General features: G+C 35.2%; 2 protein-coding genes across 6 annotated transcripts in view; one reads left to right on the top strand and one right to left on the bottom strand.

Moving 5' to 3' along the window:
- The window catches only part of LOC117030287 (protein NPAT), a 49,164-nt gene extending 41,607 nt beyond the window's left edge, over nucleotides 1-7,557 (top strand). For 3 of the 4 annotated variants that reach the window (XM_033120291.1, XM_033120293.1, XM_033120292.1), the window contains 2 exons: nucleotides 10-1,168; nucleotides 2,334-7,556. In XM_033120291.1, the coding sequence (XP_032976182.1) occupies nucleotides 10-1,168; nucleotides 2,334-2,411 (1,237 nt within the window). In that variant the 3' untranslated portion in view covers nucleotides 2,412-7,556. Of the gene's footprint in view, nucleotides 1-9; nucleotides 1,169-2,333 lie in introns of all 4 variants that reach the window. The other variant, XM_033120294.1, reaches the window with a different exon arrangement.
- A 4,857-nt stretch (nucleotides 7,558-12,414) lies between these two features.
- Nucleotides 12,415-16,626, bottom strand: part of ACAT1 (acetyl-CoA acetyltransferase 1) — a 35,001-nt gene continuing 30,789 nt past the window's right edge. For both annotated transcript variants that reach the window (XM_033120693.1, XM_033120692.1), the window contains 2 exons: nucleotides 16,293-16,450; nucleotides 12,415-12,662 (listed from right to left, as the gene is read on the bottom strand). In XM_033120693.1, the coding sequence (XP_032976584.1) occupies nucleotides 12,542-12,662; nucleotides 16,293-16,450 (279 nt within the window). In that variant the 3' untranslated portion in view covers nucleotides 12,415-12,541. The remainder of the gene's footprint in view (nucleotides 12,663-16,292; nucleotides 16,451-16,626) is intronic.

Consider the following 16,626-nt stretch of genomic DNA (forward strand, 5'->3'; position numbering starts at 1 on the left):
TTTTTTAAGAATTGAAGTTTCTGACAAGAATATGGCAACAGATCTTGGAAAAAAACTGGAAGAAATCACAGTTCCCTTCTCAGTAGAGAATGTAGCTCCCACTAGCAAACCATTTGAAAGCCACAGGCGTGTGCTCTGTTTTGATAGCACTGCTTCTCCTGTGGCAAATACACAGGGGACAAACCATCTGATGGAGTCCCAAAACAAAGAAAGGAATGACGTTTCCTTTCCAAATCTTGACTCACCCATGATGTCGTCCACCTTAAAACCTCCTTCTAATAATGCTCTCAAAAGAGAGAGAGAGAAACCTCCTGTGCCTAAGATTTTATCTAAATCAGAAACTGCCATTAGCCGACATACCACTATAAAAGAAACTCAGTCAGAAAAGAAAGTTTCAACGACAGAAATTGGACTTGAATCTTTTCATAAAGCAACAGCTAATAAGGAGAATGAATTACGTAGTGATGTGGAAAGGCAGAAAAATCCAGAAACTTCAAAACTGTCTAATGGGCAGCAAAATGGGGGTTTGCGAAATGAGAAAACTATAGCTTCATTGCAAGAACTAACAAAAAAACAAGGCACATCCTCAAACAGTAAAAATGTCATTTCGGTAGGTGTCGCCGTGAAGGATCTAAAGCAAGAACAAACCAAATCTGCCGGTTCTTCGATTAACCCACTAAGCAGGCATGCCACAGAAATGTTACAGGATGTTCAGCGACATAGCCCAGTAAATCGGCTCACAGAGAGTATTCAGTTATCTGTTCCCCGGACACCTGGCTCAGGGGCAGGGGAAAAACATAAAGAAGAACCCACAGATGGAATCAAGGTTCCTTCTAGTAGGCGTTTCTTTGAAGACAGTAGCACAGCTAAAGTAATGATCCCTCCTGTCACGCCAGACTTGCCCGCCTGCAGCCCCGCCAGTGAAACGGGGAGTGAAAATAGTGTAAACATGGCTGCCCATACATTAATGATTCTTTCCAGAGCAGCCATCTCTAGGACTACTTCAACAACTCCTCTAAAAGACAATACACAACAGTTTAGAGCATCTTCAAGGAATACCACAAAAAAGCGGAAAATTGAGGAATTAGATGAACGTGAGCGAAACTCCCGTACTTCTAATAAAACTCTTGCAAATTCATCAATACCAATGAAAAAGAAGAAAATGAAGGCAAGTTGAAAGTCTTAATTTCAAAATCATACCTTTGCCCTTCCTTCAGTGCTCAGATTATAGAGAGCTCAGCATGTTTAGCCATAGCTACCTAACTGAACATTCTGGTCAAGATAGCTTTGTGTTTTGATTGACAAAAACATTTTATAGCAGTGTCTCTCAGCCGGTGTGGTACTCAGAAGTTGTCCAGGTAAAACAGCATTTTCAAAACAATTGCTGAAGCATTTATTTATAAACATCTTACTTGGGAAAAGGAAGTTTTAATTTCTGTCATGGTAGGACAAGAAGTTTTTATTGTGGGGGAAATTACAAGGCATGAAAGATTGGGAAGCCACTACTGTGTGTGGAATTACCAAGTAAGAAACTACTTTGCAACTCCTACGTCTTGTTTTTTTCCACATGTCCTGCCATGTTTTTCATAGGCTCTATGTTGGAGCAGCATAAAAACTAAATTTACCTATTTTTTCTTTAACCATGGTTATCTGTAGGAAGGCAGTGCAGGGATAGTATTGATAAATGAAACCCATTTTTTCTAAATCTATTTAGCCATTTAGTAAGTGAATAGAAAGAAAGGTGTTTGAAATATTATGGTATCAGGGAAAGAATCTTGGCTTTGCTTCCTTGCAAGCTTGGGTTTGAATCTCCTGCTTATTGGTTCTTTGTAGTTAAGCCCATAGCCTTTCTTAGTCTCAGCTGCATCATTTAGCAGGCGTTTACCACACATTTGACCTGATGGCTGTGAGGAATAAGTGTAGTGTTTGTCAAGTGTCCAGTGTATGTTAAGTGTTTGGAACTTGAAAAGTACCTGTTACTCTTAAAATCTTAGTAAAACTTTCTAAGATTTATGGTTTGGCATTAATGACCGCCTTACAGAAAGTATATTCTAGCTTGTCTCATTCAACATTCATACACTCTAGACTTGTATAATGTCTTTTGCCCTCAACTAATGTTGGAAGAACCATTGAAGTATATTTTATTAGCCTTGGGTTTATAAAATTTGTTTACTTCTCTATATAACCAAAATTCTAATGAACTGAAAAAAATTGGCAACAATTTTGGTAGTATATGGGAGAACTGATAAAGGTTCTAAGTGACTTAAGAAAGCTTTTTGGCCTTGTTTGAGTTCAATATGTTAACTTAGGTTTATTTTTTCTTTTTTTGATAGAAAAAGAAGCTACCCAGTTCATTTCCAGCTGGAATGGATGTGGACAAATTTTTGTTATCCTTGCATTATGATGAGTAAACATTCTGAACATATAAAAACAGTAGCTGTTTAAAACTCGTATCGCTTACAACTACGAGTATAGTAAATGAGATATTGACAAAATCTGAAAGCGTGACCTGCACTTTCAACGTACTGAAATTTCACTTTATATCTAAAGCATGCTGTTTCTGAAGCAGCTTCCTAGTTTGTAAATAGATTTACTTGATATATTTTTATTTTGGAAAAAAAAATTTGCAGAAATGTAAGTAAAGTCAATCTGCAAAATTGTATAGCTTTGACAATTGCGTATTGTAAATATTGTGTAAATTTTGTTGAAATAGAGGTTAAATCAACCTAATGTTCTTACACTGTGTTTTTTGACTTATGATCCCTAATTCTGAGGCTTATTTATCTGGAATAGTTTCTCACTATTGGGGGGAAAATAATGTTTTTCCTTATAAATTGCCTTCAGTAACTGTCCAACAAGACATTTAAAGACTTAGCCACTAAGGAGAACAAAAGTGATAACCGCCTCAAATGGTAGTGAAGCAATCAGAAAAAAAACAGTTTTTTTCTACAGTGAATACTTTTATCACCCTTTCTTATAATTGAAGTAAAGATTATATTCCTGAAATTTTATACTTCTTCTGGTTGATCTGGTCTCTTTGTTTTAAAAAGAGAGTTTCGTAAACCATTTGAGTGTTTTCATCTTTTGTTTATAACTTGCAAGAGATCTTTTACAGGACTTTTAAGTATTTAGACTATTGAGCCATAAAAACTTTGGTTATGTAGTAGTTGAGATTTCTTCGGATGTATATACTTTCCCCCTAAATACTGGGGATTTAAAGAATTGCACTAATTCATAGAACTCCTTACATAGTAGTGACCAATGCACATGTAATTTAAATCTTATATTCTGTGTTAAAGCTTATGTGGAGAATTAACTTCTGGTGTCCTTTTAGAAAGCCATGTCCATCATAAGATGTAAGAAGAGAAATTATAGTTTTATATTTGAATGTAGTTTCTCCTAAAATGGGCTTTTAAATAACTATATCTGTACTGAGATATAGCACATTGTCTTCTGTGCCCCTTAAAATGCTGTAGTTACTAAAAAAAGAAAGAGGTGCCTTCTCTGTATTGGACTCACACACATCAGTAAAGTTGATGAATTGGTTTAAATCTTTAAATGAGAACAGAAATTATAATTAGTACCTGACCAATTGTGCCTAGATATGTTCTCTTAAGTGCTTTTTGTATGGTTAAATATCAGTATATTTAAGGTTTTTTTCCTACAGGTGTTATGTACTGTTCAAGTCATTTTCTGCAACTATTTTTTTTTTTTTTTTTTTTTTGGTACTGGGCCTTGAAAAAACAAAATCCATCCTTACTCTAACACATTTCTCATTGTATAAATCACATCTTAATTGCTGAAACTTACTGTAGAAATTTGTGTTAAGACATTTTCATGATGTGGCAGTGGTCTATTCCTAAGGAACTAAATACACACTTAATGTTTATTTAACTCAGTTTGATACTGTAATACAGTTAGGTTTGAATAAATATTTTCATTAACTTAAAGTTTGAATTCCTTCATCTTGGCAGTCATTCTCATTTAGATACTTTGATTAAATTCCTTTGCAAATCAATTCTTGCTTTTTCAGTTCACATGTTAAAAATTACAGACTTTCTTTTCATTCAGTTAGTATCTTTGTATGTGCTACATACTAAGAATTCATATACAAGTAAAATAAGATCATTTTCTTCAAAATTTTTAGTTCACTAGCCAGAAGCCACTAGATAGAATCCAAAGACAACTTGTACTTACAGCTTTCATTTATGTTCAAGACCAAAACCGTAATCCCCATTTTACCTTAAAAGTCCAAGCATGCTGGACTTAATTGTAGTATTGTACCTGGTAACCTATTTTAACTCAAATGTCCAGTGACAACATTTCAGGGTTAAAGTATACCACAAACAACTTGTGGCTACTTTTACTACATGTAAAGATGCACTCGTTAGTTTGTACACTTTAGTGGTTAATGTAGTCAAGTATATGCCAAATCTAAGAAGTCTTACAAGACTTAATTACAGTTAAAACATTTGATTATTTTAGCCCTGGATATTGTTGGAACCCTTAAGTATGTTGAAATTGTACATCAGAAAAGCATCTTATTAGCATTCAGCCAAAGACTGGGTGCTAGAACTATTAGGAAGACCAAGATTTAAGCTTTGATAGGAGTAATTTTAAAGGCATGTTACTATATATTTTGCATTCATCCATTTCTCAAGCCACTATCTTTCTGCCTCAAGCCCAATTTCTTGAAATTATATATCAACTTTTGACTTTATTATTATGCTTCCTCTTTTAATAGACGTTTTTCTTTTTGCAAATGTTGGTTGACATTTTGACACATTGCTAGTCTTTTTTTCCTAAATTATTTTTCCTACTTAGTTGAACTTAAACTGTAAATATAACTTCCTAATGCTTCTTTTACCTCAGTATCAAGTATTTTCCAGTTTTTAGCTATTTTTCAAAAAGTAGTGAATGTACATGTAAATACATATTTGTTTATGCTACCAGTTATTTCCTTAGGAGACATTTTAAAGAGTGGAATTACCAAATCAAAAAATTAATGTTCATTTTTTTTAAGGATCTGAATACATTTTGCCAAATTCTTCCAGAAAATTAATTTACATTCCTGCCAGGAAATTGTCATTTTTTTCTATAGCATATGCTTATCCCTTACTGAAAATATATTCAGCTATATCATCACTGATTCTAGACTTTTATTTCTTGATTTGTTAAAATTAGTAGTTAGCTCCTAATCAATGTGTAATTTATTTTGATATCTGGTGTGAAGTAAGTAACTACATTTTTTTCCCTAAATACTTTACCACTTGATTCAGTATAATTGGTTAAAATAAGGTTTCTCTCCCCCTTATATATTTACTTAGAATGTCTCTTATTCTGTAGTGATGCACAGTCTTTTATTCACAATTCTAAAATCCAAAAGGCTCTGACAACCAATATTTTTCCCCTAAGTTTACCATCAAAACTCATTTCATGGCAAAACCTGACCTGATTTGACTGAGGCTTCATGAGTCCTTATATCGTTTGATATGAACATTCATATTTTGCTGGAAAAGTAGTAATGTGCTTAATTTGTATGCTGTTTCAGATTCAACTGTTTCAGATTCAACTACAGGTATATGATATATATACTTTTTTTAAATCCTAAATATTCTGAATTATGAAACCCAGCAAACCATAAATGTATAAAATCAAAGATTTTTGGACCTGTATTAAATTTCTACACATAAACATACACTATATACTATGGTAAATAGATTACTTTGTGTCACTGATTTAATCATAGCTTTATGTCCATTATAACTTAACTTTTTTAAATACTCACCCCTTTTATGCTCCCTGATTAACTTTAGAATCACTTGTATTATTTCAAGTTAAAGTCCCGTTGGAGCATTCATTTGAAGTATAGTAACCTATAAGTTAACCTGATACTGAAAAAAGGAAATCGTACTGGTGATATGGTATGCAATAGTTTTGTATTTACCATAAGTTTCTTGATAACCTGAGTATTTTGTTGTTTGTGGTTATTTTTAGGGAACTCTTCTTTCCATTGTTTAAACTGGTTACTGCTTTTTTAATTAACGTAAAATTTTTATGAAAAGTGCACAAACTATTAAGTGAATACAGTTCAATGAATTGTCTAAAAGTACAGACATCCACTTAATTACCCAGATCAAGAATAGGACATTTCTAGTAGGCTAGACTTCCCTAATACTTCCTTCTAGTAACTGTTAGCCCCAAGGGCAATTATCCTGGCTTCTAGCGCCATATTAGTTGCAGCTTTGTTTTTTTAACCTTGTATAATGGATTCATGCAGTATATAGTCTTTTATAACTGCTTTTGCTCGACATTGCAAGATCCACTCACGTCATATATAATTCATTTCTCATCTTCAGTGCTGAGTATTTTTTCATTGTTTATCCACATTGTATTATACCATTGTATACCAGTTAATCCATTTTATAGTTGATGAAAATTTAAATTATTTCCAGTTTGGGGCAATTATAAATTTAGAACCTCTAAATATTCTTGTCATGTTTTTTGGTTACTGTATTATACTTTTCAGTTGCTGGATTCTAGGGTTGTATATATCCTTATTCAGATTTTTCAGTTTTCCAGAATGGCTGTACCAAATGATAATATCAATAGTGCAAGGAGAGTTCTAATTGTTCCACATCATTGTTAATACTTGGTATTTTAGCCATTTTGTGGAGTATTTTGGTATCATTGTGATTTTAATTTGATTGTTCCTGATAAAGTTAAACCCCATTTCAAATTTATATTGGCTATTTGGATTATCTCCTTGTGTAGAGTATTCATGTGTTTTGCCCAGTTTTTTATAGGTTGTGTGCCTTTTATTACTGATATGTAGGTGTTCTTTCTGTATTCTAGATATAAGTCCTTTTCCAGATGCATAGCAGATGTCTAAATATTTTACCATATTTTTCTTAGATTTGTTTAATCTTTTGTATTTTCATTAATTATCCATCTGGAATTGATTTTCCATAGGGATATCTAATTAATCCAGCACGATTTATTGACGAAAGACTATCCTTTCCTAAATATATTGCATTGTTACCATTGTCATAAGCTGTTTACGAGTATATCTGGATTTGCTTCTGGATTCCAATTTGTTACATTAATCTGTTTTTTAAAGATGTGCCAGCAACATGCCATCTCAATTACTTTAAGAAATCTATTTATGTTTTATTTTATATTTGGGCCCTACTGAGGTAACTATTAGAGCTAATGGCTTTCCTTATGGTATAATCATAATGGTATATCACCTCTAAATAATTATTTTCCAGCTTTATTTCTTACTACACTGATGAGCACTTCCAATACAACTAATAATGATCAAAGTAGGCTTCCTTATCTTATTTCTCATTTTAATGTAATGTTAAGTATAAGGTTGGCTTTTGTTTATAGTGTTTTAAGAATTTACATTAGGAGTATCTGTTTAACTTAATTAGGTACTGTTCTAACATCAATTTAAATATTTTTATTAACCCTACGAATGTTTTTATATTAATAAGCCTAATATTGTTTACTTTGCACTCTTAGTGATTTTTTAAATATAACTAAATTTGATTTGTCAACATTTTATTTAAATATTTGCTTCTAATGAGATTGGTTTCAAGCTTATGCCAATTTTTTAAATGAATTTAGAACTTTCCATCTCTTTCTAGTTTATCTGACTATTGGAATAATAAATACCTGTTTTAAGATTAATGCAATATCTAAATAAGACAATATATGTAAAACATTTAAGTGAATGTCTGGAACATAAGCACTTTAACAATTAGCTGGTATTCTAGCTGATGGTGTATTTTAATCCTAGTTTCTGCAGCAGTTTATTTAGAGTGGGAAATAACTGTTCCTTGAAACTAAATCACTGATAAAATCATCTAGGCATAGAGGCTTTTGTAGAAGAAAATCAGTTTTTCCCCCAAAATTTCTTCCAGGCTGATGGGTCTAGTCAGGCTTTGAGATTTTTCTGAATTAAAAGTATTTTTTCTTTCTAATATTTACTTGTGTTCTCTTTAAATTAGATGTGACTAATTTTTTTCTGACAAAATCATCTCTTATATTTGACAGCTGTATACTTTTCTGCTTTACTAATTTCTAATTTATGCTTTGTTTCCTATTTTCCTCAGAGTTCTTTTTTCATGTTTAATGTTTTAAATTGAGTTATCTGATTTTTTTTTCTTTTAAAACCATGTAAGCATTTAAGGAGATGAATTTACTTCTGATTTCAAATTTAGACATCAAAATTTGGAAAATGGGGTAAGTACTGTCATTTTTTTTTTGTTTAGTTATTTTTTTATATCTTTACTTAGAATTAGGTAGCATGCCTTTTTTTCCTTATATATTAAAATTTTTGAAGTTATACTTATTTTTAATACTTTTGCCTTTTAACCTTCATACTAGAGTTTTAAGTGATTTACCCACCACCATTACAACATTAGAGTATTCTGAATTTATTTATCTTTACCAGTGCAACTTACACTTTCAGATGTTTTCTTGTTACTAATTAGTGTTCTTTCATTTCAGGTTGAAGAAGATTCTTTCACATTTCTTATAAGTCTGGTCTAGTGGTGATGAACTTCAGCTCTTGCTTGCCTGAAAATTATCTTTCCTTCAATTCTGAAGGACAGTTGTGCTGGGTGAAGTATTTTATAAGTTGGTGGTTTTTTCTTTCACCACTTTGAATAAATTATGCCTCTCCCTTCTGTTCTGGCCTGTAAAGTTTTTGCTGAAAAATCTGCTGATTGTCTTAGAGGGATTCCCTTGTACATAACACATTGTTTCTCTTACTGCTTTTAAGATTCTCTCCTTGTCTTTTTACTTTTATAATTGTAATGTGTCTCAACGTGCGACTCTTTGCACTCATCTTTTTTGGAACTCTCTGGGCTTCCTTGTGTTGATTTTTGTTTCTTTTCCTAGGTTATCAAAGTTTTCAGCCATTGTTTCTTTGAATAAACTTTTTTCCTTTCCTCTCCCTCTGGGATCACTATAATGCATATATTTGCCCACTTGATATCACATAGGCCTTTAAGCTATCTTCACTCATTTTTATTCTTTTCCCTCCTCTGATTAGATGAATTTCACTGCCCTTTCTTTATGAGTTCACAGATTTCTTCTTTTCACTTGATACAGTCTGGTGTAGAAAACCTGTGTTGAATTTTTCAGTGCACTTATTTGACTTCTTCAACTCTGAATTCTGTTTAGTACTTAGATTCTCTGCCTCATTTTTGAAATTCTCACTTTCTTTATACATTGTTCTCCTAACCTCATTGAGCATCTTTATGACCATCAATTTGAATTTTTATCAGGTATATCACCGCTTTTTCATTAAGTTATGTTTCTGTCGTTTTTCTTGTTTTGTTTGGAACATATTCCTCTATTTCTTCATTTTCCTTTATTCTTTGTGTTGGTTCTGTGCATTAGATAAAACAGCTGCCCCTCCCAGTCTTGACAGAGTTGTCTTCTGTAGGACATGAATAATATCAATCAGCCTACTCAGGACTCCTTATTGTCTCTTAAACGTTTGTAATTGTCCATGCTGCCTTCTTTGTTCTTTGTGACTCCAGATAGTGGAAGGTTTGCCAAAACCTGTCAGTGTCCTAAAGGGAAGAATAGCAGTCAGCACCTAGATGCAGACTGATTGGAACCTGTACCATCAGACAGCAGCTGGGAAAGTATGTAGTTTGGACCCTTTCAGGGAGATGGGGATTTTTGCGTCTCCTTCTGCACTGGGCCCAAGTGTATAGCCATGGGCAGGGGTCCTGTGCCCATTAATAATTGTTTCTTTGCTATACTTTATGTTGGACCTATGAATACAAGCCCTGTTGGCCATGAAAGCTAGGTTATCCAAAGGCCTGTCCCTTGGTTGGCATCTGCAAAAGCTGTTGTGACAGACATGTGTACAAGCTCCTTCTAGGGAGATACTGGCAATTTGTATTAAGTCCGAAGGTGGAAGTGGTCCCTGGTCTCCAGTAAGGATCACAGTCAGCTCCTAGTTGTGTGCTAAATTCTCTTGTCATCCTCCATAAAAACAACTTACTCTATGTCCCTCTACTTGTCTTCGGGTTCTCTGTAACTTCATTTGAATAATCTTTTCTTTATAGAGATTAGTTCTTGTCCTATTTTAACATTTTCTGCCTTGATTTCTAGTAATTTAGAAGTCAGCCTCTTTTACTTTATAATTAGGCTTTTCAGCTTTTATCTTTTAAAATGTAGAACTTATTTTTATTTATACGGGCATTTGCTTTTATTTAGCATATACAGTTGACCCTTAAACAACAGGGGTTTGAACTGCACAGGTCCACTTATAGCAGATTTTTTCCAATAAATACCTGCACTGTTACCAATCCGCAGTTGAGAGTCTGCGGAGGTGAAGGGCCAATTGTATGCATTAATGTACACCATTTTATATATGGCACTTGAGTATCCTTGGGTTTTTATATCCACAGGGGGTCTTGGAACCAATCCCTTGCTGAGGGACAACTAAGTCTTGGGATGTCAAAAGTTATATGCAGAATTTAGACTGCATGAGGGATCAGCACGTGAACCCCTGCATTTTTCATCCAAGTATAAAATTTCTATCTCTGTTTTATCACTACCTTCCCTTCCTCCCCAGCCAGTCCTTAATCATTGAAAAATTTTTAAACACTCTTATTTCGGAATTCTTAATTTTGATTCTTTTTTCCTGTCATTTTTGGAGGAAACATCACAGTGCTATATTTTCTAAGCTCTTGCATGCTAGATACCTTCTAGTATCTGTCACTTTATTCCATTAAAAATACTATGGAGATATTGGTCACTTGTCTTCTGGCATTTAATATAACAGAAATAAGGCCTAAGACTACCCATTTTTCTACCTAGATGTTTAAAGATTTTTTTTCCTTTACTCTATCTTTTCTCCAGATTGTCTTAGCATGATTCTCTCTTAATTTTGCTAATGAAATAAGGCCTTCAAAATTCTGCCCACTTAATACTTTAAAAAAATCTGAGTTTTTTTATTGTAATTATTGCTTCAGAATATTACTTTTCTTTCTTTTTAAGAAGTAACATTTATTTGTTCATTCTATATCTTTTTTTATTTCCTACCTTCAGTTTTTCCCAGAATTGTCAGAGAGCTTTTCATGAGTTTTTAGGGATAATAATGGTAATAACTCAATCCTCTTGAGTTTTTGTGAGGATTAGAAGCGTTAATACATATAAAGCCTCTAGGACAGTACTTAACACATAATGAGCCACAGAAGTTAGCTGTGATTGCTATACAGATATTTCTGAAAGTACTCTGCCAGCCAGTATTTCTTTGTTTTCCCCACATATTGTCTTTTTTTCCTTCGAAGATAAGGATCTACAGTGACTTATTTGCCAAGATATGTATATACAATGATCTTTTCTGTACCCTCCCCTACTACTGTTATTCTTAACTTTAGTTGGAGCTTTCCCTTCCCAGAGTTGCAGCTGAGGTTGGTGTGTGCACAGCCCCTGCCTACAGTATGTTTTTTTCCAGGTAAAATGCAATTATAAATACTTGAGCTGCATTTTATCCTGCTTAAGAAAAGGCATTCTGTGGGGGGTGGGGGATGAGGGTGAGGGGGCTCAAATGTATGGTGATGGAAGGGGAGCTGACTCTGGGTGGTGAACACACAGTGTGATTTATGGATGATGTGATACAGAATTGCACACCTGAAATCTATGTAATTTTACTAACAATTGTCACCCCAATAAATTAAAAATAAAAAATAAAATTAAATTAAAAAAATAATAATAATCCAAAAAAAAAAAAAAAGAACTAGTTTTCTAACTTCAAATTCACAATATATTCTCTGGGCAAAATAAAAGGACTAAATATATAAAAAAAAAAGAAAAAAGAAAAGGCATTCTGGCAAATGGGAAGTGGTAATCTCTTCCCTTTATATATCCATTCAGTTGAGCAGTTTCTATCTTCTTTCCCATTTTCTGTGCTGCTATAGTAATTCAGAATTCAAACCCCATTATTTTCTAACTGTGAACCCATCCATCCCCAAATCCTGAATGCTGATCTTAGGAGAAATTACACCCACTCTAGACCTGAGTGCATGGGTTTCTCCTCTTCTAACAACACTGCACACACTGTCTGTGGCTTCTTCACTAATGGTATGGAGCATTGCTACTTGCCCAGTGCAGCCACCCTCACATTAAAGAGTCTACTAAATCTAAATTAGCTATAGATGACATTAATATCTTTAACAATCCTCAAAAATATAAATTATTCTCTAAAATGGTAGCTCCTTGCTATGTATACATCACTAAGTTTGCATTCATATTTAAAATATTACAACTTTATAATATAAAAATGTTAAACATCTAATGATTAAAAAAGCTTAAATCAGAAGAAAAAATTTATTTCTAATTTCAAAAGGTTTGGGGATTTGAACTTTTCATCTTATTAAAAAATAATTAAAATAGAAAATAATAAAAAAGAAACATTTTGAGTACAAGGTGACCCAAGGTAGTTACACTGATTACAGAAGGCCTTTCTGACCATGTAGGGCTGTCGCCTTAAACAACAGAGGTTGTCTTATAGCTTCTGGACCAGCATGGCAGAAGCACCTCCTCCTCCATTGCAGATACTGGCAAGACCGTATTCTCCTTGCTTCAAGGCATGAACCAAATGAACGACAATCCTGGCTCCAGACATCCTAGGATTAAGAAAGCATTTTGGTTCTTTAATAAATTATAAAATTTATCAGTATAAAAAATGTTTCTATTCCAAATTAACTTCTTGAAAAGTTTATTAGCCATATCTTGTAGCTGAATTTAATTATTAATACTTTTCTTAAACTTAAGAAACTTGTTTCTAGAATGGTTACAGCTATTTTTTTTTCAATTGGGAAACAGCCATGGTCATTGGTTACATATTGCTTTCATGCTACAATGGCATAGTTGACTCTTTTAAGGAGGGCACAACTCCCAGTGGCCCATGTGGGGATCGAACCAGCAACCTTGGTGTTTATCAGTCCCACGTTCTAACCAACTGAGCTAACTGGTCACCCCCGGTTACAGCTATTTCTAATGAGCTATTTTTTTTTAATTTTTATTTTTCAGTTACAGTTGACATACAGTATTATCTTAGTTTCAGGTGTACAACACAGTGATTAGACATCTATACAACTTATGATGTAATCACCCCAATCCAGTACCCATGATAACATACATAGTTACTACAATATCATTTACTATATTCCTTATGCTATACTTTATATCGCCATGATTATTTTGTGATTACTAATTGCTACTTAATCCTGTCCCCTTTTCCACCCATCCTCCAACTCCCCTCCCATCGGAAAGCCATCAAAATGTTCTCTGTATCTATGAGTCTGTTTATTTTGTTCTTCCGATTCCACATGTAATGAAATCACAGCATTTGTCTGTTTCTGTCTTACTTACTCCACTCAGCACAATGCCCTCTGGATCCATCTATGTTGTTGCGGATGGCAAAATTTCATTCTTTTTTATGGTTAAGTAATGTTCCATTGTATATATGTACCATCTCTAATTAATTCATTCATTGATGGACACTAATGTTGCCTCCATATGTTGGCTATTGTAAATAATGCTGCAGTGAACATGTGGATGCATGTGTCTCTTCAAAGTAGTGTTTTGGGTTGCTCTGGATAAACACCCACAAATGGGATTACTGGTTCCTTCTTTGTCTCTTGTCAGAAAGTGTATTTTGTCTGGTACAAGTACGGTATTGCTGCCCCAACTTTTTTTTTCCCCCCCAATCCATCTTAAGTCCTTCTAACAACATTTCCTGTAATACTAGTTTGTTTGTGATGAACTCCTTTAGCTTAATCATGTCTGGGGAGCTGTATATGTGTCCTTCAATTCTAAATGATAGCTTTTCTGGATAGAGTAATCGTGGTTGTAGGTCTGTCCTTTTCATCACTTTGAATATTTCATGCCAACCCTTCTGACCTGCAAAGTTTCTGTTCAGAAATCAGCTGATAGTCTTCTGGGAGCACCCTTGTAGGTAACTACCTGCTTTTCTCTTGCTGCTTTTAAGATTCTTTGTCTTTAAACTTTGGCATTTTAGTTACAGTGTGTCTTGCTGTGGACCTCTGGGTTCATCTTATTTGGGATTCTGCGCTGCCTAGGCTTGTATGTCTATTTCCTTTGGCAGGCTAAGAAAGTTTTCTGTTGTTGTATCTTCAAATAGGTTTTCAATTCCATGCTTTCTCTTCTCTTTCTGGTACCTCTATGATGCAAATGTTGATATGCTTGATGTTGTTTCAGAGGCCCCTTAAATTATCCTCATTTTTTTGGACTCTTGATTTTTGCTGTTCTGATTGGGTGTTTTACTGCCACTTTATCTTCTAAATTGCTGATTTGATCCTCTGCTTCATGTAATCTGTTGTTTCCCTCTCATATGTTCATTTCAGTTATTCTTCATTTATGACTAGTTCTTTTTTATGTTTTCCATTTCCATTTCTCCTATCTCTTGAAGTTCTCACTGATACAACTGAGCATCCTTATAACCAGTGTTTTGAACTCTGCATCTGTTGGATTGCTTGTCTCCATTTTGTCGTTATTTTTCTGGAGCTTTGTTCTGTTCTTTTACTTGGGACATGTTTCTTTGTCTCCCCATTTTGGCTGCTTCCCTGTGTTTGTTTTTGTGTATTAGGTAGGGCTGCTATGTCTCCTGGTCTTAGTAGATTGTCCTTATGTAGTAGGTGTGCTGTGGGGTTCAGTGGTACAATATCCCTGGTCAGCTGAGCTGGGTGCTCCAGGTGTATCCCTTGTTTGGGTTGAGTGTGCCCTCCTGTTGTAGTTGAGCCTTCACTGCTGTTTGCACATCAGTGAGAGGGACTGTCCCTCGGGCTAACTGGTTGTAAGGACTGGCCATAACTACAGTGAAGGAACTGGAAACAGGGACCCTACAGAGTAAGATTTGCTTTATTAGTAAGTTGTTTTACTAGCAGCTGAGTAATGCTCTGGCTCAGTCCAAAGCTGGTCACTGGATGTGCCAGCCTTGGGGCCTCCTGTGAGGGGCCACGCTGCAGGCCAAGTTCAGCCGCAGTCTGTGCCCTGCCCGAGGCCACCTGGCATGATCCACATAGCTGCCACCCACACTTGTCTTGGAGGGCCTCTAGAGGCCAAGCCACAAACTGAGGCCAATTGCCACTAGTGCTGGGGTTAGGGGCTGCTCACCAGAGGTACGGGAAATGCAGAAACCACGTGCTGCTTATTTGGGTTTTGTGATCATTTGAGAGATTTTAGGAAAGTCCACAGGATGAGCCAAGACCAGCTGTTTGCATGGAAAAGCCAATGGAAGCGGCTTGGTTTGGCCCACAAGTTGGGTGGGGTGGGGGTCTCAGGGAATCACCAGGGCAGGGCAGACAAATGGTGTTAGCTAGGTGGATGTGTACTCAGTTACAGTGGCCACCTACATCTGCATAAAGGGAGACGGGGCCTCAACAAAAGAATGGCTTCTGCCAGCCCCTTAGTCCAGGAGAAAGCTGTCCCTCCAGCCCTCACTCTGAAGCCAGACTATTCAGTTACTCCCCATATGTCTGCAGTGCCTTTGTAGCTGCTGCTCCAGTACTGAGCTCAGAGCCAGTGAATCCATCAGCGAGTATGTCAGTGCACGGGCCCTTTAAGAGGAATGCCTGGGACTCCAGCTGCCCTCCATCTCATTCAGCCACAATCTCCACTGGATTGCCAGAGTTGTGTGAACTTCTCTTCCCAGCACTGGAATCCTGGGCTGGTAGCATGGTGTGGGACTGGGGCCCCTGGCTCCTCAGGAGAGACCCCTGAAGCTGAGATAACCCTCTTGATTTTTAATGGTCATGGGTGTTCGACCAGCCTGTTACATGTCTCCACCCCTCCTATCAGCCTCAACGTCTTCTATATATCCTTAGATATAGGACTTCTGTTAAGCTAGCAGGTGATTCTCAGTGATGGTTGTTCTGTAGTCCAGTTGTAATACTGATGTGGTCGTGAGAGGAGTCAAGTACAAATTTTACGTATACTGCCATCTTGACCGCAAGCTTTAAATCTGGTTACAGCTTTTCTAAAAGCCCAAGCATAGACTTTAATCTTAAATCTTCTTCAGCATAAAACAATATTAAGTTTTTAAGCAACAAATGTGACTGATGTGTTCAGTGTTGGATCCTATCACACATGGTGTTTGCCTTATGAAGGATGGGTAGGAAGGAAAACTGTTAAACCCAGAGTAATAGAAATTAACATGAAGCAGTTTAAGTTTAGATAGAAATATAAAGCAACCATTAACCTAGTTAGAGATTTTCCTTTATGATTTTACCTACCCAATTGGATGTCCCAGGGAAACAGCTCCTCCATTGATATTCACTTTTTTGGGATCAATCTCCAGCATTTTAATGTTTGCTAGTACAACCAAACTAAAGGCTTCATTTACTTCCCACATTGTAATATCTTCTTTTTTCAATCCTACATCTTTAAGAACCTAAAATATTTAAAAATATAGATTATGTTCAAATAATTAACATTAAAATTTTTTCATTGTTCTCTTGGAATTCTGCAATTTTGGTCTGTATTTCCCTTTATATATACATGTTTTTTTGTTTTTGTTTTTTTCAATGACAAGTGACATAGTGTTGTATTAGTTTCAGGTGTACAACA

The sequence above is a fragment of the Rhinolophus ferrumequinum genome, chromosome 11 (genome assembly GCF_004115265.2).
Source record: "Rhinolophus ferrumequinum isolate MPI-CBG mRhiFer1 chromosome 11, mRhiFer1_v1.p, whole genome shotgun sequence".
Lineage (NCBI taxonomy): Eukaryota > Metazoa > Chordata > Mammalia > Chiroptera > Rhinolophidae > Rhinolophus > Rhinolophus ferrumequinum.